The following is a 23702-nucleotide window of genomic DNA, read 5'->3' as shown; positions in this document are numbered from 1 at the left end:
GAAAAGAAAGGTTTATATGTTTGATTACGAAACCTGCTATGATGTTTGGTTTGGAGATGGTGGGATGTGAAAGAGCTAAAGATGCTAAGATTTTCATTAGGAGTGACCAGAGTGGACACGCTTAAATATGAGAACACCAGAGGGACAGCTCGGGTTCAGACAAAGTTAGAGAGGGAAGGCTGAGATGTTTGGACATGTGCAGGGAAGGGAGAATGGATTTATGGAGTAAAGGATGTTGAAGATGGAGCTGCCAGATTCATGGATGTAATGAAGGAGGACATGAAGAGGGCTGGTGTGACAGAGGAGGATGCGGGGGATACAGTGAGATGGAGTCAGATAATCTGCTGTGGTGAAGAGCTGAAAGAAGAAGCATAACATATGACAAATCACATCTATGGTTACTGTAACCACAAGAAACTGAAAAAAAAAAAACTGTACAAAAGTATAATGTAGTAGTTTTGTTGTGAAAATTATAAATGAGAGTTAAAGAAGAGTATTTTCATTATGGTAATTATGATTACTAGAAGAAGTTGTGGTAATGGCATATTACTTGTACTTCAGCATCACTTTGTTTGAAAATCACATTTAAACAAGTGCTCAAGACAAAAGAAAGGAAATAAAAAACACATAAAGGAACTGGCACTCAGTGATGGTTTTTATAGTATTGGAGTAAGTGTTCAGACACTAGAGCTTTTTATGAGAGAGAATTTCACTTAGCTTTTCTGTGTTTTTAAGGACATTTGTATTATAATGTATTGCGTTTGGATTTACAATATTGGCTATGCAGTACGCCCAACCAACATTTATTTACAATGATACACTGAGAAGGACAACTCCCTCCTTTTCCCAGAAATGGCGGGCTGTGTGCTACCATCCCTGTGGAGCCTTTTCTCCCTATGATGTTCCATGGAGACTGGTTGGTGGACTTCTCCGTATAAGTCTACCAAGAATATAGATTTAGATACTCAGTGATTGTCTTCTTAGTATGTGGACAGTATCCTGCAAGTGGTGATCAAAATAAATGAATAATAATCACTGAATTACGACATAAATATTAAACTAAAAAAGAAACAATAATCAAACTTTATTCAAGGGGGAACGATCAACTTTTAATGAGTGAGTGAGACATTTTATTTCTTCCCGGATCTTCTCACCTGCTTTTTGTTTGTCCACACCTTTGCATGTCACTTGGCTGCCAGGAAATGGTTTAAGTGTGAGAGTGCACAGAGCTGCAAAAGAAAGATGCTTGCTGCGGAAGGGAGATTTAATCCTCTGATAATTCATGCGTAAAATAATAATTCGTCCTGGGGCCATTTTGCGTTTAAAAGGTTTAGTCTGCTGTAGCTAAAGCGGCTTCTCTGGCTGTGATTGATAATTTATTCAAACTGGGTTGTTATGACTTTCAAAAACTCTTGAAAATTTGCCTAAATCTAACTCGCACAGTGCTTAAGAAGGAGAATTATCTGCGCTATAGTATCGCCAAAAATAAAAACTCTTCAGCTGTAACAGACAGTCGCTCGACAGTCATAAGGTGAATCGCAGATCGCGTTGTTGAGGGAACAGATAGTGATTTTATGGTGCACTACGTCCATAGACGTCTGGCTTTCTTGACGTCAGGAGAAGTCGGAGCGGACCCAGCGCTGCGCACAAGCACAGCAAGCACACTCGCTCCCAGAGGGAAGAAGAACGCATCACAGCCACAGATCGCCATTTAGGTACGTTCAGTTCAACATTCATTGCAGGCTTGTTTGCATTGTGTTATTTTTATCTGTGAGACAAAGTGCCTTTGCTCCACTTCCTTGTCGCATGTCCGCAGCCTCCTGCTTAAACCTAAAGATGCTGTCTTGATTTGACTGCCGTACCCTTGAGCGCTGCAGTATGGTTCGCACACCCACATCGTCTATTCTTCCTGTAGTCTATGATAGTTGCATGTTCACCACGACCCACGAAAAAAGAGCTCGCTGTGGCATTAGAAGCATATCGCATCGTTTTTAATTTCCATTCAAACTCCTTGCTTGCTTGCCATTCACGCCCTGCAGCCCTGCAGCCTGTATTGTCAAACCCTAATCACTGGAATAGCCTACACTTTCCACTTCAAAGATCTCCAAGGATTTGTATATTTGTAGATACTCATTCTTCAGAGAAACCCAGTTGTTTCAAGCGAAGTGTTAAATATAGCACAGGTCCCCCAGCTGGTGTCTGCCTACAACCTACTGACCATGCGTTTGTTTTTGCCACGGTATATGGTCGCTTTCTTGTGACAGCCTCTGCTGCACTGTTTGCCCTACTTTATTAGTGTTTTTTAGAACTGGAGAACTGTCATTTTTAGTGGTTTGTGGTTTCTGTTTGTAAACTTGTCCTAGGTTTGTTGCTACAGGTTTGTTTTGTCGTGATCTATTTCTATTTCTTATCTCATTAATGTCTACATCTTAATAAGACATACCTTGCTTATCTAATTTGTCCTGTTTGATAAATCCAAACACAAAAGCTGTTGTAATTTTGTATTTTGTCATCATGCGCTTACTTCCAGCTTTTTTCTTGTCATTCGGTGCAGCACACCAGATAACCAGAGTGTAATCTAAAACAATTAAAAAACACTGAATATTTTTGTTTAATTTTGAATATTAAACACTGTAGGAATGCACAGATTGTATACAAATTCCTAAAAATGTATATCTCCACTTTGCATTTAAATCTTTGCAAAATGGGCAACATAAAAGTAGAAGAGAAAAAGTGGATGTTTTTTCCTTAAGAATAAAAAAAAAAGTCTTAGAATGTAACCAAGTCACTAATTCCCTGAATTGATCATTTAATTTGTTTCTCTATTGAAAATCAATGCAGTTGATCTGAACTTAATTGTGTATACTCTGAGTCTTTTCCTTGATTATTTTTTTCCACAGCTGTAGTGTGGCGTTTCCCATCAGCATTGTAGGATGCCTCTTGGAGAGGATGGAAATGGATGGAAAAAGAAGACATCAGACATCAAAGAACATTACGACTTCAAAGAAGTGCTGGGAACGTAAGTAGTACTTACTGTTTAGTTGTCAGATTTCGGCTCGATGGCTGACTGGCCAAAACTTGCAAAGGCACTCCCACACCTTTTGGGAATATTTGGATGTCACGCTCCTTTTTGCTTTGTCTGCATTACACCAATACTGCTGAAATCTCAGCAACGGGAATGCCTCTATAACACTATGGATAACTAGATACAAAAACAACCATGTATGTTTAGAATTTGAATTAAATTTCCCTTCATTATTGGAGGTTCTATCATCACAAAGATAAAACCCATACAAGTACTGGTAGGTTTGTAAAGTCTGAGACATCATATAGTGAAGCTGGCATTTGTTGTCCATGCGCATTGTAACTTATGAGTACTTGCAGGTGACAGAGTGCATACGCATGTTGCATGATTTAATGTGGTGAAAGCAAAAATAATGAGGATTAACACAGCCTGACATTAACACAGCCATTCTACCATATATTTCCACACCATTTAACTACTGTGTAGCACCTATCACTGATCTAAACCATACTCTCAAGTATGCAGCTACCATGGCATCACCAACTGATTTGCAACTGCAAGCTTCAGTGTTTTTACTGCTGTTGCTGTTGTTGTTGTTGTTATTTGTTTGTTTTGTTTAGGTAGCAATGACCATATTTCAGCAAGAGGGTGGAGCTGTCATGGTAACAAGTAAACCATGTTAGTGCATTTGTTAGTTGTCAGATAATTCAATTAAAATGCTCCAAAAGGTATCAAAAGCAGAAGCACAGTGTAGTGGTCCAGTTCAGTGACTCCAGCTAGTGGAGAAAGGGACCAGCAGATACCAATCGACTGCAGCTGCCTGTGCAAAAAATACAATTAAATGCAATTAAAAAAAAAGGAAAAAGAAAATGTACTCTCTAGAATTGTTATGAAGGGAGAAACTATCCATAGAGATGAAAACACTTTTCATACCAGAATGTAAAACAGACTGTTTAGCACTTTACATTTTGTCATTTTAACATGGAGTCTAATGGGACTGATTTGTTTTGGGAACTAGCCTCCAGTGGTCAGCAGAAGAACTGCAGTTTTCAACACAAATGTAAAAAGAAATTTTTGGCTCCAGAGGTTAGCGCTTGAGGAGGATGTGAAATACTTGTAGGCTGTTTGTTCTGGGTTTCCTCTTTCCTACAGTATACATAATACATTTTCTCCTTTTATAAAAACTCTAAAGTAAAAAAAGAAAGAATAAGAACACATTTCACACTAACATAAAAACAATGTAACTGGATAGATCCCTTTTATTTATACCAGTTATGAAATTGTAATTTTCAGTATGACTTGTTACTCTTTATCCTTTTCATATGCGTCTGTGGGAGCTACTCCATCATGGCTGACAGGAGGATATAAGACTGTTGTATGAACTCCAAACTTGGGTAATCAGGAGAAGTTGGCTGTAACTGCTGACTGCAGTTTGCCAGAAAATCTGTTGAAGCTTGAGTCCAACCAGTCATGTAAAATCTGGCGGTGAATCATATTTCCCGCTGCCCTCATATTGACCCTGATTACATTTTGTTATTGCCTCATAGTCTGGAATTTGAAATACATTTTAAATCTTGATTTAATAAGTCTACCAAATTAATCTTCAACCAGCTGGGTTCAGGTTGCCTTGCAGTCTGTGATGGTGAAGCATGGGTTCATGCAGACCTGCATCTGCACCCTCCAGGGGGACAGGACTGAGCCCAGATGGTCGGGTGGGCACCTCTCCACCCCTAAACTGAGTACAAGTGACCTAGCACACATCCACCTGTGATGACACGGGTGTGCCATATGTAGTGTGGCTGTTTTCTCTCCTCTTGGAATCACACCTGCTTCCCCAGAGAGGCAACACAGAATCAGATATTAATGACTGCACAACTCTGGTCCCCATCCAAAACTGTGAGATAGCAGTGGGTAGATGACACTGTCTCGTTATCTAAAACACTGTAAGAGACAGAAAATCTGTCTCTCAGAGCTGTGCATGCTTTCTGTAATGCACTTTGACTGTATGTTTCAGATTTCATGACTGCTGCTTAATGCTCATAACTCCTGAAATGATTCTACCAGGACTCCACAGAAACTTAAAACAGTGACTGTTAAAGTATGATATTAAAGGTTATATAACTTGGATTGAAGTGAGTAAAATGCCAGGATGCCATGCTCTCTTATTCCAGAAAAAAACGAGAAAAAGAAAATGCTGTAGTAATATTCTTTCCCTCCTGTCACTATAGCTGGACCTAGCAGAGGGTAGAATTAATGTGTTGACGGAAAGCTCCTTATGCTCAGAGAAAAGATTACTGGGGAGCTTTATCCAGGAATTCAGTGTGTGAAGTTAATTGATTTATGTTGAAATATTATATTCAGATCCGAATAATCCTCACAGTTCTACCTCTGTTTGAAGTCCACTGGAGAACAAATTGTCCTCATGGTAGTGTTAGCAGATGGGGGAAAAGAAATCCCCCCTCTACAATTAATATACCTGTCTTGCTTTGGAGACTGTTTTTCACTTTTGTTATTGTCATGCTTTTCTCCTTCAACACTGTGAATTACCAAGAATGAATGAATGAGACAGAGTTGTAGGGCACTATAGAGTCTTGGGTTTCTGTTAGTGTAATGAAATTGTACACAACATTGTACTTTTCCCAAAACAGAATATTTGGGTGTCATGCTCTTAAAAATTTGCCCATTTTTAGCCTCTTGGTGTGTTAAACTATTCATCAGTTTATTTAGGACACCTCCTGAAAACAGACAACTTGTTTCTGTCCAGAGGTAATGCGTTCAATCTACCAGTTTCTCCAGAGCACATTCACTCTAATCCTCAACACACTTTTTTTTTCATTTATTGACAAAACCCAAGTGTCATCGGATGATTAGATAAATTGTGTCAGGCAATCAAGTGAGACTCCATCAAGATACAGTTTTTATCACCTACCTAATTGGGGCTGGTTGGGGCTCATGTGGTGGCACGCTCTATCCCTCTCCCTGTTCCTAATGTATGACTGTGAGCCTAATTTATTTATGGGTCAATATTATCAGCTATTATTAGATATTTGATGATCTATTGGAATGTGTATTTATAACAGTTGATAAATTAAAATGTAAAAAGTGAGAAGAGACACGAGAAACAACTTTCAACCCTGTGATGAATGCTGACGTTGTGTTCTCATTGGCTCCATTTTTAGTCATCGGCATGATTTGTATATACACCAGCATATACAAAGACACTACATTTGTGCAAATTAATTGCATGCTGTGTGTTCAAATGTTTGTGCATGTTGGAGGTTTTTCCCCTGTTTGTTGAGGTCAGAGTTGGGGTCATTACTCAAAAAAGTAATGTATTACACATATCACACAGAACATTTTCAAATAAAGCAGTATGTTACTTAATTACTCCAACATGAAAAGGTAAAAACAAAGCCTGCAGCCTGACTGCTCAGTAGTTTGTTTCCTGTTGAAGTTCAGGGTCTGGCTGCTGGGGTGGGATCAGCATCCACTCAGCTTTAACATCACTCTGGGGTCTTCGCTAGCTTACCGTTAGCATGCTGTCTGTGCAGGTGATTTCTAAGAGCAAAAGGTGCGTTAGCAACATAATGTAGTTGTTTGCAATTTATACTTTACCACTGCACTCTTCTCCTTTTGTGCAGTCAAAACAAAATGTCCATAGCCCCACTTTAGACTGCACAACAACTTCCCTCCTCCAGCACACAAACTGAAATCAACTGATTGTAGCGTATTTGCTAGTAGGACGGACAGAAAAGCCGACAATACATTCCGAGGAATCAAACTACTCAAACTGGTTCTTCATTCCCATCTCTAGATATATCAGAGTATCACATCTATAAATCATAAAGTGTCATGAAGTATCGATATCCATCTTGAAGAGCTTATATCAGTCAACCTTTACTTTGTGGAACTACTAATGTGAAAAGGAAGTACATGAATGCAGAACGTGTTACCAAAGGGTCAAGGGTCAATCTCAAAGGGTCAAGGGTCAATCTTTCATCATGAAAAATGCAGTAAACAAATACAGATAGAATCTTTTTTGTTTGTTTGTTTGTTTCTGGAATTAATAGTCATAAGTAGTAGACAAAAGTTCAGATTATATTTTGATACTTGTTATGGAGGTGTAACATGCGATGAGAGTCTAGCTGACTCAAGTTTCTTCTGTGTTGGCCCTCTTTACCGAGAGTGTTTGTTTAAGACTTTAAGATGGAAGGAGAGTACAGGGGCCGAGGCATTGCTGTAGTTGCTGTGGTTTATTACTGCCATTAATACTGAAAGCCTTCGCTTTTCTGTATCTCAGTTGTCCAAATAGATGTCTTTTTGTTTTACAGTGTGGATAAATGTCCTCTGAAATCACTTAATTTAATGTGTTTATTTACAAAACAGAACGCTGCAGCTTGACTTTAATCATGAACAGTGATAGTGTGCAGGAACATAAGTTCAGTTTATGAGTGCTGTGGACAGGGATTATACCCATGAGCTGGTAGCTTGTCTAACAGAAATGAGCTACACAGAGGCTACTTAACAAATCATTTAAACCACAAAACAGTAGTAAAATCAGTCTTAAGCTTCCACAGCAGAGTGATTCTGAAGTTTACTGCTGATGCCTGATTCTTCTTTTAGAGCTCCCTGTTAAGGAACAAGGTAATTACATGATACCAAACAGGTTTTAGAGGAATAATGCAATAAGTTCACAATCATAGTTTACACCTAAGCGATAGCATCTGACTCAGTTTTGGAATACCCCTTGTTTCAATTAGTTTTAACATCAAGACCTAACTGACATTTTAAAAGGGAAGCTATTTGGCATAAAGTATGACTCAGAAAGACAGGATAACCATAAAATGAGCCTTAATTTCAAATAAAACAAAGAGATGAGGCAGGTCAGCTTTAAGAACTACTTATGCTGTAAAGGTGGATGATGAGTATAAATATTGTGACTGTGCAGTACTCAGAATCACTGGAAAGCACTTGTGCTGGTTAGTTTGTTTGAAGAGAATAGGAGAGGAGTGAAGAGGTTTGACTTACACATTACTCTAGCAGAGTGAAGGGAGAACGTACAGTTGTACAATTGTTGGTGAATAGTCCACTCCACTCCCAAGCTTTGGTGGTGTGAATGTATAAAGATATTTTTGCAATGGATCTAGAGATAATTTTGAATTGGATTGTACTATATATCCACAGAGATGCAGTCTTCTTTTACACTCTCTCAAGCCCACACACACACACACACACGCGCGCACAGACACACACACACATTATGGATTGGACTAAAATGGGAATGTTTTTTTTGGGACTTGGAGGCGTGTTGGGTTTGAAGTGAGTATTTTGTATCAGGTGAGATCGATAGGCTTACGGGTCCTTGTAGATGTTTTCAAAAAGGGCAACAGTTTTTACTGATTGTGAAGCTATCACCTAAAATAAAAAAAGAACCTGATAAAAGTAATTGCCACAAAAATTTATATTTTTGAACTAAGGAACTCTCAGAACTTAGAAAAAAGTATTCATTCTTAAGTAGCAAAGACTTAGACCCGTATGTGACAACCTGTGTTCAGTGAATATATAGCGTTACAGTTAGGGTTACCATCTATGATACTTAGAACTCAGCGGGTTAAGGCTGCAACTTAGTGTATGAAGTCACTGGCTTAAGACTAAAACGGTGCAAATACACTCACTGTCCACTTCATTAGATACAGCTTGTTAGAAGCCTTGGTTTTAACAAGGGATTATTTGAGTTATAGTTACCTGCATATCAGTTCTGCCCATTGTCCTCTGACCTCTGGAAACAACAAGGCATTTTCACACAGAGAACGGAGGGTCACTGGATATTTTATTTTTCCTGACCAGTCTCTGGAAACTCTGTTTTCAGATTGTTGTGTGCGAAAATCCAAGTAGATCAGAAGTTTTTGAAATATTCAGATCAATCAATCACCATCAATCAGACCATGTTCAAAGACACCTTTTTCCTCCTTTCTGATGCTCGATTTGAACTCCTGCAGATCTATATGCTGCCTATGACATTTGTGTTAACAAAGTATTGAAAATGTGTACCTAATGAAGTGGCCAATGGGTGTATATATGTACAAAAGTCTTGAGCAATACCTATTTCTTCTCTTGAAACCTGTGTAAAAATACATAGAAATAGCATGTAAGGCAATGACAGAGTGTGTACCATGTCACAGGTATGCCTGTGCTTCCTCTCTTATTATCTGCAACCAATCACCAACGAAAAATTTTGATATACCTTTGAAGGCCTGGAGAACACTGATGCTAACGACCACTTTAAAAAATTAACAAAAAATGAGGGGTGGCTCAAGACTTTTGCACAGTACTGTATATTATGTACAAACATGAAAGCACGTGCGTGTGTGTGTGTGTGTGTGTGTGTGTGTGTGTGTGTGTGTGTGTGTGTGTGTGTGTGTTGTACAGTACAGTGATACCACTAATTAGAGTGAAAGCAATGCGAGACATTGATATGAGAATGTGTGAATCAATATTTGTCCATTTAGACAGCTGGGCTGATAGTGTCATCACCAACTTGTGTTTTTTTTTTGTGTGTGTGTGTGTCTGTCTATCTATCTATCTATCTATCTATCTATCTATCTATCTATCTATCTATCTATCTATCTATCTATCTATCTATCTATCTATCTATCTATCTATCTATCTATCTTCTTTTACAAGATGTCTTATTCAAACTGCCAAGATGACAGATGCATCAGTTATGAGTCTGGAGTCCAGTGACTCATGTGAAATGTATTTATTTTAGTTTCTTAACAGCGAGTTGATGCACATGCCAGGATTATTTACTGGCATTAAATACATTTCCATTGTATGTTACCAATTGCTGGTTAGATACAGAAACAATTTTTTAATCAGAGACTGAAAAAAAGAAAACCTTACAGCTGGATGAGAACATACAGCCCCATTTTTGCTGGGTTTGCGCCTGTCCAGGGTTAAAATACGCAGCACTTCACATATTCTCATTAGTTTAGAGCAACAGCTACAGTAACTTCCTCTGTGTTCCTCTCCAAAACCCATTGAGAGTCCACCCCTACTATGTCTCCAAGGAGAAATGAGCAACTGGATGGTTAATTACAGTGTGTCTCATGGCAACAGTGGGGAAGTGTGTACATGTGTGTGTATGTGCGTGTTTATATGTACATCTATGATGATCCTTTTCTGGCTCTGTCGTCTGCTCTGTCATTCTGTCACTCACAGATATGTGCTGAAATCACGCAGTCATATTGTTTTAAGAACACTTCCGATCATTATACAGCCTCATAGTTCTGTTACAGCTAATGATATTTTATGTGTACGCATGTTAAATTACATTTTGGATAATATATTTTTATATTCTTTTATGTCGATACATTCTTGTCACAGCCTTTACCGTAGTACTAAGAGACTGACTTTTTTCAGTCACATGACATTGTTTAGAGCAAAGTGAATAAACTGTGGGATTGAACTCTCAATTAGGCAATAGTGATGAGAGTTGGGCGATACAGCTTGAAAATTATATCATTATATATCAAGGAAATCTGTGACTATGAAATCTATGATAATATAGAAAAAAACCTCAACAATGTTTCATCAGTAATTGCAGCTTGCAGGCAGCAGTATTTATCAGTGCAAACACAATGAAGAGCACTTCCCATCCTTCTTTTCCAATGAGCTACTGTCACTGATGACAGACTACCTAATTCAAAATGTGAATCTATTCCCACAAGGTGCTTGAAGTAGATGCACCATTTTAGTACAATAGTGGTGACACAGCATTATTTACAGTGACACAGCATAAATCACATGTAAGAACAAAAAGTAGCCCAGGTTATGTTTTTCACTGAAAATTTAAAGTAAAAGTACTTTAAAAAAAAACTGCTTGACAGAATACCTAGCAACCTAGCATTGTAACTATTTAGTAGTCAGTAAAATATTGTTACATAATAAAGCTGAAATTGAAAAATATTTTCTACTGGAGATGATACTTAGGTTGACATTGTTAACCAGCTGGCTAAAGCCATGCTTTACTACCATGTGACCACATGTTAAATTCCATCTGTTCTTTGTGCTTCCTGTCATATGAAGTTTAACCAGCGAGTGCAACTGGTTAGCACTCCAGCAGCACTTGTTGAGATATCTGTTTACTCCTGGCTCCCACATCACAATCTGCTAGAATCTCCTCCTCGTGACTCTTTAAAGCTTGTGTTTTTGCCTCAAATGGTGGAACAAGTTTTTTTCACTTTTAGCGGGAACAGTTGTTTTTCTTTTGTTTGTTTGCATATTTTGCAAAGCATTGCATTTTATGTACTTGGTCTTCACTGGGGACTGACTCCATGCTCTCACTCTCGGACATGCCTGTGCTTGCGCCATTGTTGTTTACTCCCTACTGATCTGTGAGAGGGTGTTTTTAAATGTATTCCAGTAATATTGTATAATGAGGCACAGCCCTAATGGTAACTAATATCATATTTCCAGGTGGTAGCTATTACTGATAAAAAACTGATAAAATTTTAAACCCAAACCTGAGCTGGCACGCTTTTCTGTTCAGGAAAGTAAAACTTCAAACTTAATAAGGAAAAATTTAATTTGCAAGGTAATAAAAATATCGATCTTCTTTACTGTTTTTTCCTTTCCTTTTTTGTAAAACAGTAAATGAGAAAATTCATAGATAATAACAATAATTATATTTTACCATTAAAATGTTTCATATAAAAACATAAAAAATATATATTTTGGTAATTACCAGTAACTTTAATTTACAGCAGCTGTGGCATTAACATTACCTTTGGTGGGGTCTAATAATTTGTTAAGTACTATATGTATTTATGTATTTTAATCTTAATTTTTTGTTTATTGTTTTTTATGGCTATTGTATTGTGCTGATATTTTGCTGTCTGATATTATAGCATTTTGAACAGTACAGCATTGCACTCTGCACCTATAAAAAGCGAAAGTGATGATTTTTCTTTCTTGTTGTTTCACTGTTTTGTCAGTCACTTTGGTACATATCTCAAATCACTGCAGAACAATTCCTGGTGGTGTTTCTTATCAAAAACACACAGCAGTCTACACGCTCAAAATCTTTATCAGTACAAAGTAAACAGACTTTAGCTGTCAGTGTAACAGTGAATTCTGTGTTTCGTGATGTAAACTGCACTGTGGGTTTAAAGGCAATGATTGAAAATCCACAAGGTCACACTTTTCCAGTACAACAGTACACATTACGGCATATGGGTGACTGGACAGGATTCACATTTATACCTGTGTAATTTGTACTGCAATTTGCTAACAGATCCTATTATTTTGATATGGAAAATAAAAAGATAAGACTCTTTCACAGCCCTTTATCAGAATCAGTCACAATGAAATTCTGTTATTTCAGCATGTTTTAACTTGTTCAAAAGGATTGACACCTCGGTGCTTTAGAGTTAGTATAGAAGGAGCTGTTGTATACAATTTGAGCTGCATTACACAAGCATTTAATATGTGGTGGTAATGTGGAAGTTGAACAGGTAGTTCTAAGAATTTCAGAGAAATGTATCAAAGCAAGGAAGTGTGTAAATGCCATTTATAAAGTTGATGAGGCAGTTCTTAATGTAACAGTACATTTCATACATTTTAAAATGAGATAATACTGCCTACATTTCCATGAGAAAGTCACCTGATCAAATTAGGATTTCCATAGGTCTCTCTCCCCCCTGAGGTGTTGATTGGCATACTTTCAATAACCCCCATAAAGTTAGACAGAGTTTTACTGACCGATAGTGTAAGTTTAGCACTCTTGACCCTCTGATGAAAGCCTATGTAGCTACAAATGCTGCAGGCTTAAACATATTAAAATGCTTTCAAGGGTCGATGAGAAATGGACGTTTATGTAATTTTGCTCTGAGACTATTTTAAGGACGTTTTAAAAATGAAACCGGAGATGTGTGTTAGAATTGGTTGCTTTCTTGTGCATCAGCTTCACTATGCAAATGTTTCCACTGCTTTGGTTCACTGAGCACAAGATGGCTACGGTGCAAAGCCATCTCAAGGATTACCACGGATTCAGGCAGAGCATTTATTATGGAGAGATGACAGAAAAACTAGAAGAAGAAGAACCTTACATCAGCTTTGTAATATTAATTAATATTAATTAACTTTAAAAGCAGAAAGAATATAAAGCGAGCAATTATTATTTAAGATTTTTATTAAAATCCAAACATTTTGAGTTATGGCTCAAAAGATGACGTATTCTAAAACTTGAACATCAAACATCCTTTTGTGTTTTGAGTGACAGTGTTGCTTCGCACACATGGAAAGGATCCCTGTGGTTGCTAACAATGTTGGTGCATTCAGGTCTCCTCCTGAGCTCCCTCCCACGCTCCTGTGGGGAGACTGTGTAAATACAAACTATTCTGCCTCTCATCATCACCAGACCGTAATCTATAATGCAGTCTAGTCTCCCTCAGATACAGCTACACTACATTTACTCTATCTATTATTGAACATCGTTTCCTTTTTTAAAGCAACTTGTCTTCCCATCTTTCTATGTGACTGTTGCATCACCTCCCGAACCTTTTCTCGGCCCTCCAAAATCCTCTTGGTAATGCCACCGTTGTGAATTATTCATCTAAACATCGCTCTCTCACACACACACCTTTGCAACACAAACACAAACCCCGATGGTTTGAATGCAGCGTATGAGGAGGTCTGGTGTGGTTAAGTGGTAAATTAAACATTGGTGTTTTCATAGCACTTTTCCAGGCCTATTGACCGCTCATGCATTAATGCACAAATACAGTGCCTCATTCAGTGCGTGCAGCCCTTTATCAATCACACTCTCAGAGAGGGAAATTCATTTTCATTATTTTGCACAAGGATGGTGCAACATGCACACCAGAGGAGCTGGGGTTCAAACCACCAACCTTCCAGTTAGCAGAACATATAAGAAGAAATAAGAAGATTGCACCAAAAACCAGTATATTTAAACATATATAGTTATTTTTTTTATTTATTAGAGCTTATTAGCATGAATGTTTTGTTAAAAAAACAAAACAAAAAACAACTCTTCATGTGTTATTCTTTCATGTCACACTCTCTAGGCATCGTGGCACAAAGCTTTCTGATTTTGTCCGTTTCAGTCCACACTCCTCACACGTCTCTCAATTACTGTCTGATTGGTGCATGTACGCTTGTGTGTGTTTTAGGGGTGCTTTCTCCGAGGTGGTTCTAGCAGAGGAAAAGAGGACTCAGAGGCTCGTGGCCATTAAGTGCATTCCCAAGAAAGCGTTGGAAGGCAAAGAGAACAATATTGAAAATGAGATCGCAGTACTACACAGGTGAGGCCACTGGAGTTGCTCGCGATGCATCGGCTGCTGCTTTGTGTCCAGCTGGAAGGATCAATCAGTGCAGCCTGGTACTACAGTGCATATACATCCCTCCAAAATATATGCAAGGGGTCAATTGAATGGGTGACTAAATGCATGGTGCCAGTTGAAACAGTAGGATTGTGCACCGGAAATGTCAGGAGTAAAGAAGATAGACCTATTTTTAGTGTCCCTGTTGCCAGGGCAACAGCACACAGAGGCGGAGATGGTGTGGAGTTCCCCGCAGCAGTGTACTGAAGAAAGAGAAAGAGACATAGAGGGAGGAGAAGTGGAGAGGGTAGGGTGGGGTGGGGTGGGGGGGAGTATTATAGAGGGAGAATGATATGAAAGAATGGGAGGAGTGGACTGAATATTTAAGTCAGAATGAAATAAATAAGAGAGACATGAGAGTGAGGGAGATGAGGGAAGTTTGAAAAAAAAAAAGATCTGAGAAAAGAAAGAGGGATTCTCTCACCCTACGAAAAGTCACATTAGCCCTTCTCAGCTGCTGTTGTGTTAGTGATGCCTCATATGCTCTCAACTTGACTCAGCAGCCAAGAGAGATGCTCAACCTTCTGTTGGCTGGTTCATAACAATAAGCAATCCAAATCAATGTTTTAAGAGACTAACATTTGTTATAGCCATGCTGTTAGGCCCTGTAAGTGTTTTTCATTCATTTCTGCAGGCGTAGAAAAGAGTCAAGAGGTAATCTATCTAAAACTTAGCTGTGATTTCTCTGGGAGGCTGTCACATTTTCTATTTTGAGGGAGCAGTGTAAATAACTTGTTTTAACCTGAGTTCACCATTGTACACATCAGGGAAAAGAGAGAGCAGTGCTCACTAAAATGTGAATTATGCAGCAAGAATGCCATCTGGTGACCAATTAAATATAAACGTTTGGTGTTTGGTGAAATGTGACTTGTTTAAAAAAAAAAAAAAGAATTAATTAAAAAAAACAGATTTCTGATGATTTTGTTTGTGAATTTTCAGAATCAAGCACCCCAATATTGTTTCGCTGGAGGACATCTTTGAAAGTACATCCCACCTTTATCTTGTCATGCAGCTGTGAGTTCTCGTTCCTCATTGCTTGCACACAACTGCCAACTGCACAACACAAGATACACATGCCTCTCATATTTCTCTTTAAAATAGCCTGGAAACATTTGATTTTGTTCTGTTAATTTAGAGAAAATAAATCTGGAAAAAGCTTCTTTTTAAAAAATCTGTTACATATGACATTATGTAACACCTCAAATTTGACAGTGTATCATATTCGTATTAATATATGTCATTTCAAATGTTCAAACTCATGAAATCACTAGCAGGATGAAGCAGTCTTACGTAATTCGGACAATTTGCTAAAATTCAGTAAACCGTTGGAAACACCATTAATAATCATAAAAGAATAAGATAATAGATTTTTTATTTAAACAAATTTAAGCTCATTTTAAAGAGAAAATCACTTCTAATATTTGCAGTACTGTAGAGACGACAGAATAGCTCTTTTCCCTGATTTTGTTTTATTGACAGGGTGTCTGGAGGTGAGCTTTTTGACAGAATTGTGGAGAAAGGTTTCTACACGGAGAGAGATGCCAGCCAGCTCATCCATCAAATCTTGGATGCAGTCAAATACCTCCATGATATGGGGATAGTCCACCGGGACTTGAAGGTATCTTAATTCAGCAAAAGACAGAGATATAAAAGCTCAGCCTGTCTTGCAGTTGGCTTGTTTTTCTTTCTTTTCTCTTTTTTTTCTAACCTTCCTCTTTGATCTTTCTTCTTGTCTCTGCAGCCGGAGAATTTGCTGTATTACAGTATGGATGAAGACTCAAAGATTATGATCAGTGACTTTGGACTGTCAAAAATTGAGGGGGGCGGGCAGCGTCATGTCCACAGCCTGTGGTACTCCTGGATATGTGGGTGAGGCATTCAATTTTCTGGTCTTCTCACGTCCCCCCGTCTCTTTCATGTGAGCTTAGCACTAGCTGTTTCAGCTGATATCCCCTCTTTATACTCTGCATTGTGAGAGGCTCTTTCATCCACTATTGAGTCAACTGCAAGTGTTTCAGAAGTGCTCTCTACCTGTTTAACATGACCTGGCAGATCACATAGTATTACTGAAAGGTCAAGATTACTTGAATTCATCCTCACCGCTGCTCTCTCTCTATACTTTCTCACTCTGTGAATGTTGACTGCAGCTCCTGAGGTGCTCGCTCAGAAGCCATACAGTAAAGCAGTGGATTGCTGGTCCATAGGAGTAATTTCTTATATTCTGTAAGTCGCAGTTTATTTATCCCTGAGAAGTACAGAGAGCATTTTGGTGGGGGGTGGGGGGTGGGGGTTCTTACATTAAATAAAATCCAATGTCGTTTCTACAGCTTATGTGGCTATCCTCCGTTTTACGATGAGAATGACGCCAAGTTGTTTGAGCAGATTCTGAAAGCAGAATATGAATTTGACTCTCCATACTGGGATGACATCTCAGATTCAGGTAACCGTGAAATGTCTACTACAAATACAGATTAAAAAAAATACATAAATAATAACAAATGAGATTATTATTTTTACATGAACTTAAATTTTGTTGGCAGCCAAAGACTTCATCTGTCACCTGATGGAAAAAGACCCTTTGAAAAGATACACATGTGAGCAGGCGCTCCAGCATCCATGGTAGGGAAGCTAAAATACCGGATCTATATGTAGCTGCTATAATGTCATAAGCAGCAGTGTGAGAATGTTTTCAAGTTTTTATTTATATATTTGTTATATTTTTTTATTTTTTATTTTTCTGGTTTCTCAGGGGTGACATTTCGGCTTCTTTAATATTGCAAGATGCAACAATCAATCAGTTATTGACTGCAATATTGTTTATTGTTTTTTCTTACTGTCAGTGTGCATATAACTGATTGCTTTAGCTGACTCATCTCTTTGATCGTGCATTGTCAGATGTTTGGGAAAAGCCCAAAGAAACATTTCTACATTGCAGATCAGCAGATCAGTGTTCTACAGATTGGCTTATGCTTCAGTGAAGTAATGCTTAGCCACGATGCTAATGATGATGAATGATGCTAATTGTTTACAATATGATGTCTAAGTCATGTGCCTAAAATTCCTGTAATTTCCCCAATTTCAGTTCAGTTCAGTTCATTTTTATTTCAAACATTTCAAACATGAGCCTTCACAATCATTACAATATATTATTCCATTATTTGTTTGAAAAGGAGTAGGTAGAAGTATTTACTTATTTGTCCCTACCCCCTCAAGTTTTACCTCTCATTCATAAATTTTCTTAAATTAAAACAAACAACATATGAAACAAAAGTAAAGCAAAACAAAACAAAACATACATAAATCAAAAACAAGAAATTAGCAATCCCCACCAGGGTATAGTTTCTTTCATATGAAAAAAACAGAAGGTGTATATTTGCAGATACACAAATTATGGAAAAACAAACAACCAAAACAAAACAAAGCAAAAAAAAACCCAAAAAAGAACCACAACACCATTACCAGCAACATTACCGTCCTGGGTTAACCCCGTTTTCTTCATTGTTATACTTATTTAAATCAGGTTTTTATATTTACTTTAAACTGTTTTATGTTTTTACTTTCTTTTATTTCTTCTGTTAGACTGTTCCATAATTTAACTCCTGCAATTGAGATAGACATCGTTCTTAAAGTTGTTCTAGCACTTTGTATTTTTAAATTCCATTTCCCTCTTAAGTTATACCCACCTTCTCTTTCTATGAACAATTTACAGATTTCTTTTGGAAGCAATTTATTTCTTACTTTATACATTATTTGCGCTGTTTTAAGCTTCACCAAGTCTTGGAATTTAATAGCTTGCATTTTGACAAAGAGTGCATTTGTATGGTCCCTGTACCCCACATTATTTATTAATCTAATGGCCCTTTTCTGTATTACAGTTATTGTTTGTGTGTTACTTTTGTATGTATTTCCCCAGACCTCTACACAGTAGCTCATATATGGCAGTAGTAAAGCACAGTATAAAATGTGCAGTGCTTTCTGATCCAGCATATGCTTTGCTTTCCCCAGAACGGCAATGCCCCGTGCCAGTTTCCCCTGAACATAAGTAATATGTGGCTTCCAACAGAGCTTGTGGTCAATGATCACCCCAAGAAATTTTATTTCATTTACTCGTTCTAAATATACATTGTCAACACATATTTCTACTTTGATGTTTCTCTTTTGGTTTCCAAACAACATAAATTTGGTTTTATCTAGATTCAATGATAATTTATTTATATCAAACCACTTCTTTAATATAGTTTACTTCCTGTGTGATCATCTCCAAAACCTGTGGCAATTCCACACCTGAACACAGTATATTGGTGTCATCTGCAAATATTACAAACTTTAAAATCTCCGATACTCTGCAAATATCATTTAAGTACATAATAAACATTTTTGGACCCAGTACGGGAACTCTTTGAGGTACTCCACAAGCTATATCCATCAAATTAGATTTATATTCATTTATTTGTACATATTGTTGCTATTCCCAAACATAGCTTTTAACCATTCCAAAAACCACTCCCCTAAACCGTACTTTTCCAGTTTTTTTTAATAGAATTTCATGATTAAGCCAGTATCAAATGCCTTCTTTAGGTCTAAGAAACGCCGAGCGCATACCTCTTAGTTATCCATACTTCCGTTATCTTTTCCATTAAATTATTAATGCCAAAGCTGTTGATCTGTTTGCTTCTGAACCCATACTGACTCTCTGTCATTAATTCATATTTTTCCCACAAAACTGTCAAATCTTTTATGAAAAGTTTTCCAGTATCTTAGAGAACTGGGAGAGTATTGACACTGGTCTATAGTTTGTAAAATGATGCCTTTCACCGGTTTTGTAAATGGGAATAACTTTAGCAACTTTGATTTTTTGTGGAAAAACCCCTTTTTGAAACGACAAGTTGAATATATATTTTAATGGTTTTACAATACCATCAATAACTGTCTTTACTGTTACCATATCAATATCATTCCAGTCTTTACTGGTTTTGTTCTTAAGTCCTCTAAACTAGTCATAAATCTCTTTCTCTTCCACTGCTCTTAAAAACATTGAGCTACTATTCCTTTCAATATTTTCACCAGTGTCCCTTTCTATTCCATCAACCTTTATTTCTTCTGCCAGTTTTGGCACTATGTTTACAAAGAATTCATTAAAGCCATTTACTATCTCTTCCATGTTATTAATACTTCTTGTCCCTTCTATAAAGTACCCAGGGTAATCATTATTCCTTGATTCATTTTTGATTATACTGTTTAATACATTCCATATATCTCTTGTGTTATCTTTATTGTGTTCTAACCTTTTAATGTAATACTCTCTTTTACAGGATCTCATTATATTAGTTAATTTATTTTTGTAAGTTTTATACTTCCTTTCAGTTTCTATTGTTCTCTTTTTTATGAATTCTCGATATACGGTATTCTTTTTTTTTGCTGGCATTTTGTAGTCCTTTAGTCATCCATGGTCTTCCTGCATAGTTGTGTTTCCTATTGATTTCAATTACTGGGCAGTTTTTATCAAGTAATGTGTTAAATGTTCTTAAAAATCCTTCGTAAGCTTTATTAACTTCTGTTTGTTCATATACAATATTCCAATCTTGCTTTAAAAGTTCATTTCTAAGACAATTTAATGTCTTCTCTGTTCTTATTCTTTTGTAAATAATCTTATGTCCATCATTGTTCACTTTATAATGGCAATTATAAGATGCAAAGACTGGTAAATGGTCACTTATATCATTGATTAACAGCCCACTTTTTATATTTCCTTCTATTATATTTGTAAATATATTATCTAATAGAGTTGCACAATGAGATGTTATTCTGGTCGGTCTTGTTATCAGTGGAAATAAACCGATGCTGTACATGGAATCAATAAATTCTTCTGTACTCTTATTATGATTTGGATTCAATAAGTCAATATTAAAGTCCCCACAAATAAACATTCTTTTCTGATTTATATTTGTAAATAAGTCCTCCATTTTATCTTTAAATATCTCAATCTTAGATCCTGGTGTTCTATATATACAACTGACAATTAGGTTTTTCCTTTTTTCCATACTTATTTCCACTGATAAACATTCCATCACTCCATCAATAACAGTTGTCATTCTTCCCATTCTTTCGTACTTTAGGTTTTTATCAATGTAAAGTGCCACCCCACCTCCTTTCTTATTGATCCTGTCTACATGAAGGAATTCATATCCATTTATTTTAAAGTCTTCTTCTTTTCCAGGAGTTATCCAGGTCTCCGATATGGCTATCACATTGAATGGCTGTTCAAACTGTGTTATATAGTCTTTGATGGATTGAAAGTTTGCATATAAGCTTCGACTATTAAAGTGAACCATTGTTATACCCTGATCTACCTTGAATTCCTTTTAAGTTGCTCCTTTGTATAATAATTGCATTCATTTTGTCTTATTGTTTAAGAAATTACAATCAGGATCTATGTTGCTGTCATACATCATGTCTTATTTTCAATATCTATATGAGTTGTTAGTTGAAAATTGTCAGACATCTGCGTTGGTTGTGCACTTGGACGGTCCCATCATATTCAGCACTGCTTTGCATTTATCAGTTATATTTTTCTAGTTCCGTCATCTCTTTGATGACTAGAACCTTAGCCTGCTCTGGTGTTCCATTTAGCTTAATGAATATTTTACAGTCTGACGTCCAAGTTGACTGTATTTTCTTCTGTTTTCTTAATATTCTTGCTTGTCTTGCAATGTCTGCATTTTTCTTGATTAGGTGTTCATTTAAATAAACATTTGTACCTTTTAGCTTTGGTGACTTTTTCTTGGTGACTTTCAGGATATGTGGTGACACAGCTCTGGATAAGAATATCCACGAATCTGTCAGCGCACAAATCAAGAAGAACTTTGCCAAAAGTAAATGGAAGGTCAGTTCATCGGCTGAATCACGCAGCACCCTGTGGGAAGAGGTGTATTAAGATTGCCAGGAGTTTCATTTTGTACGGCTTAACTGTTTTCCTCCCTCAGTAGCTGTCAGACACAGAAGGTTCTTACTATTTTTTTCCCCCTTCCACTCTTTCCTCTCTCCATGTAGCAAGCATTTAATGCCACAGCAGTGGTGCGCCACATGCGGAAGTTGCAGCTGGGCACTAGTCTCGAGGGACCCAGTCAGATTACTCCCACCAGCCCCTGCCATGGACATCTGCTCCCAGAGGAAGAGGAGGAGGAGGAGGAAGATTTGGGGAATGGCGAGGAGGAGAGCTGTAAGTTAGCAGTTCACAGTGAATGAACATATGCAATTTAATTTTTTCCCAGGAAAATTTAGATGATTCAAGGTGTATGTTTTTAGAAATTGTGTAAATTTTCATGTCAAAAGAGACAAGTTTAATATGTATATAATAATATCATAGTTACTGTAATTATCAGCTGCAATTAGACCAAAACAAACTATTTTATTTTAGACAAAATTTCTTCCTTATTTAGGATAGCCCTAAAATGTAAGTTCACAATAATTTATGATGTTTGCGGTAAGGTTTTCAGTCATACAACCACACTGATTTGTCATGAGATGTGAATCTGGTACAATTGGAAATCTTGCCCATTTCTATCATCAGCCCTATATGATGTGGGTGTTGAATTAGGAGGAAGAGCTAGCTGGATTAGGCCAATTTACAATTTTGAACAGACTCTAGCTCTTACACCAACCATGGATAATCTCAGATCCCAGAATAATCTGTGCTCTGCTCTAACATCCAGTGTCTAACTACGAGGATGGCCGTCGTGGAAGCAATGAGGGCAGCACGGATCGGGACAGCCTGAGAAGCTGCACCTACTGCTGCAGGCCAACTAGTCGGATCTGAGCACAACCTAATAGTGTTGTCATGTCACATCGAATCCCTGGAGCGCCCAGAGCCCGCCGACCCGCTGACCCGCCGACCCGCCCAGTCTGGCCAGGAATGCAGAGCAGCTATCAGGCACGGTCCATCAGAGTACATCCACAGCCAGCAGGTCACTGTTACAGTGCAGACAAAACATACATTTCCTTTGCCCGGGGAAAAAAAGAAAAAGAAAAGATAAATAATAATTTTTAAAAAAGAAAAAACTTCATGAGTGAAGATTTACAAGTTTTAACTGCATTGCATTAATGGTAAACAAAGCTGCTTCATGTAGGCATGGCTCTTTTAAAGGATCTTGCAATATGTTGGTCCAGAAACCCTCCACCACTACTCATCCACCACCACCACCATTAAAGCACGCTGTTGAAAAAATCTAGGTGAATGTGGCCATTGACATTTTGCTAGTACTATAAGTGGTTGGCTTCAGGGAAGGGCCTAGAGTTTTAATCTGTGATGAGATAAAGGTATTCTCTTTGATTACGTATCTCTTATATTATCTGTCATCTGCAGTACCTCTAATTGCAGTTACAATGGGCGTCCAACTGGACCACATGCTATACATTTCTCGCAGCCTTCTCCAAAGATCTGGCCGGACAGGGGGGGGAAAAAGCTAATGAAAAGAGTACTGAAAGCTCCTTCTGCATGTCTTTATACTCTTCACCCATCAATATGACTCAGTCTAGTCATCGACCAAGTAGCTGTTTAGTTAAATCTCAAGCTGTGTCTTCACTGCTGATTTCACCTGCCTATCTATTTCTGTTTGGTTAACCCTTTTCCCCCTCATATTGTCACTATTTAGTGTTTTTGTCTTTTTAAAAAAATAAGTATTCACTTCTTTTGTTTAAAGCCTATTTGCAAAGGAGATAATTGAAAGTGAGAGGTGATTCTGGGGTTATGGACTCTATATTCTGGCTCAGACTGGGTTTGTGAAGGGTCATTTTGACCTGAAGTGTCTGCATGCTTTTTGTTAGGGAAAACACTGAAATGTACGAATATCAAAAGGAGACTTCTTTGGGTTTTTTTTCTTTGTTTGTTTGTTTGTTTTATGGCTGTTCTGTTATCTGAGGCTCAAACTGAGATCCCCAAAAGTCTGGAAATCACAGTAATCTCACCTTCCTCCATTGGCGCTCGTCATGTTAGAAAAAGCATACAGAGAATCCACAACAAGTGGGAAGAAAACAAACAAAACCATATCATGTTCATCCTCCCTGTTCTGTTTCTGACAAAGTGTCTAAATGTCCGCCGGCTGTCAGTCTCGAGGTCTGGCTCCTGTTGAGTCGGAGGGATCTCAGTCTGCGCGCTCCGCCTGCTTTGTGCTGTGCACCTCTAGTGGAAGAAGTTTTGGTCTACTGTTTGCATGACCTGGTTCAATATGTTTACATGAATGATGATCAATTAGTATAAACACACATGATTATTATTA

At 37.6% G+C, this 23702-nt stretch overlaps 1 protein-coding gene across 1 annotated transcript; it reads left to right on the top strand.

Moving 5' to 3' along the window:
• Nucleotides 1-1231: 1231 nt before the first annotated feature.
• On the top strand, nt 1232-23103 carry camk1a (calcium/calmodulin-dependent protein kinase Ia). The gene is given in 13 exon segments (XM_085161233.1): nt 1232-1715; nt 2901-3019; nt 14218-14349; nt 15367-15441; nt 15907-16045; nt 16169-16246; nt 16248-16296; nt 16575-16650; nt 16755-16867; nt 16968-17046; nt 21223-21310; nt 21478-21646; nt 22140-23103. Coding segments are annotated over 12 exon segments (1188 nt in total). The 5' UTR covers nt 1232-1715; nt 2901-2933; the 3' UTR covers nt 22244-23103.
• The last annotated feature ends 599 nt before the right edge of the window (nt 23104-23702 follow it).

The sequence above is a fragment of the Neolamprologus multifasciatus genome, chromosome 5 (assembly GCF_963576455.1).
Source record: "Neolamprologus multifasciatus chromosome 5, fNeoMul1.2, whole genome shotgun sequence".
Classification (NCBI taxonomy): Eukaryota; Metazoa; Chordata; class Actinopteri; order Cichliformes; family Cichlidae; genus Neolamprologus; species Neolamprologus multifasciatus.
This window is presented reverse-complemented; position numbering and strand designations above follow the sequence as displayed.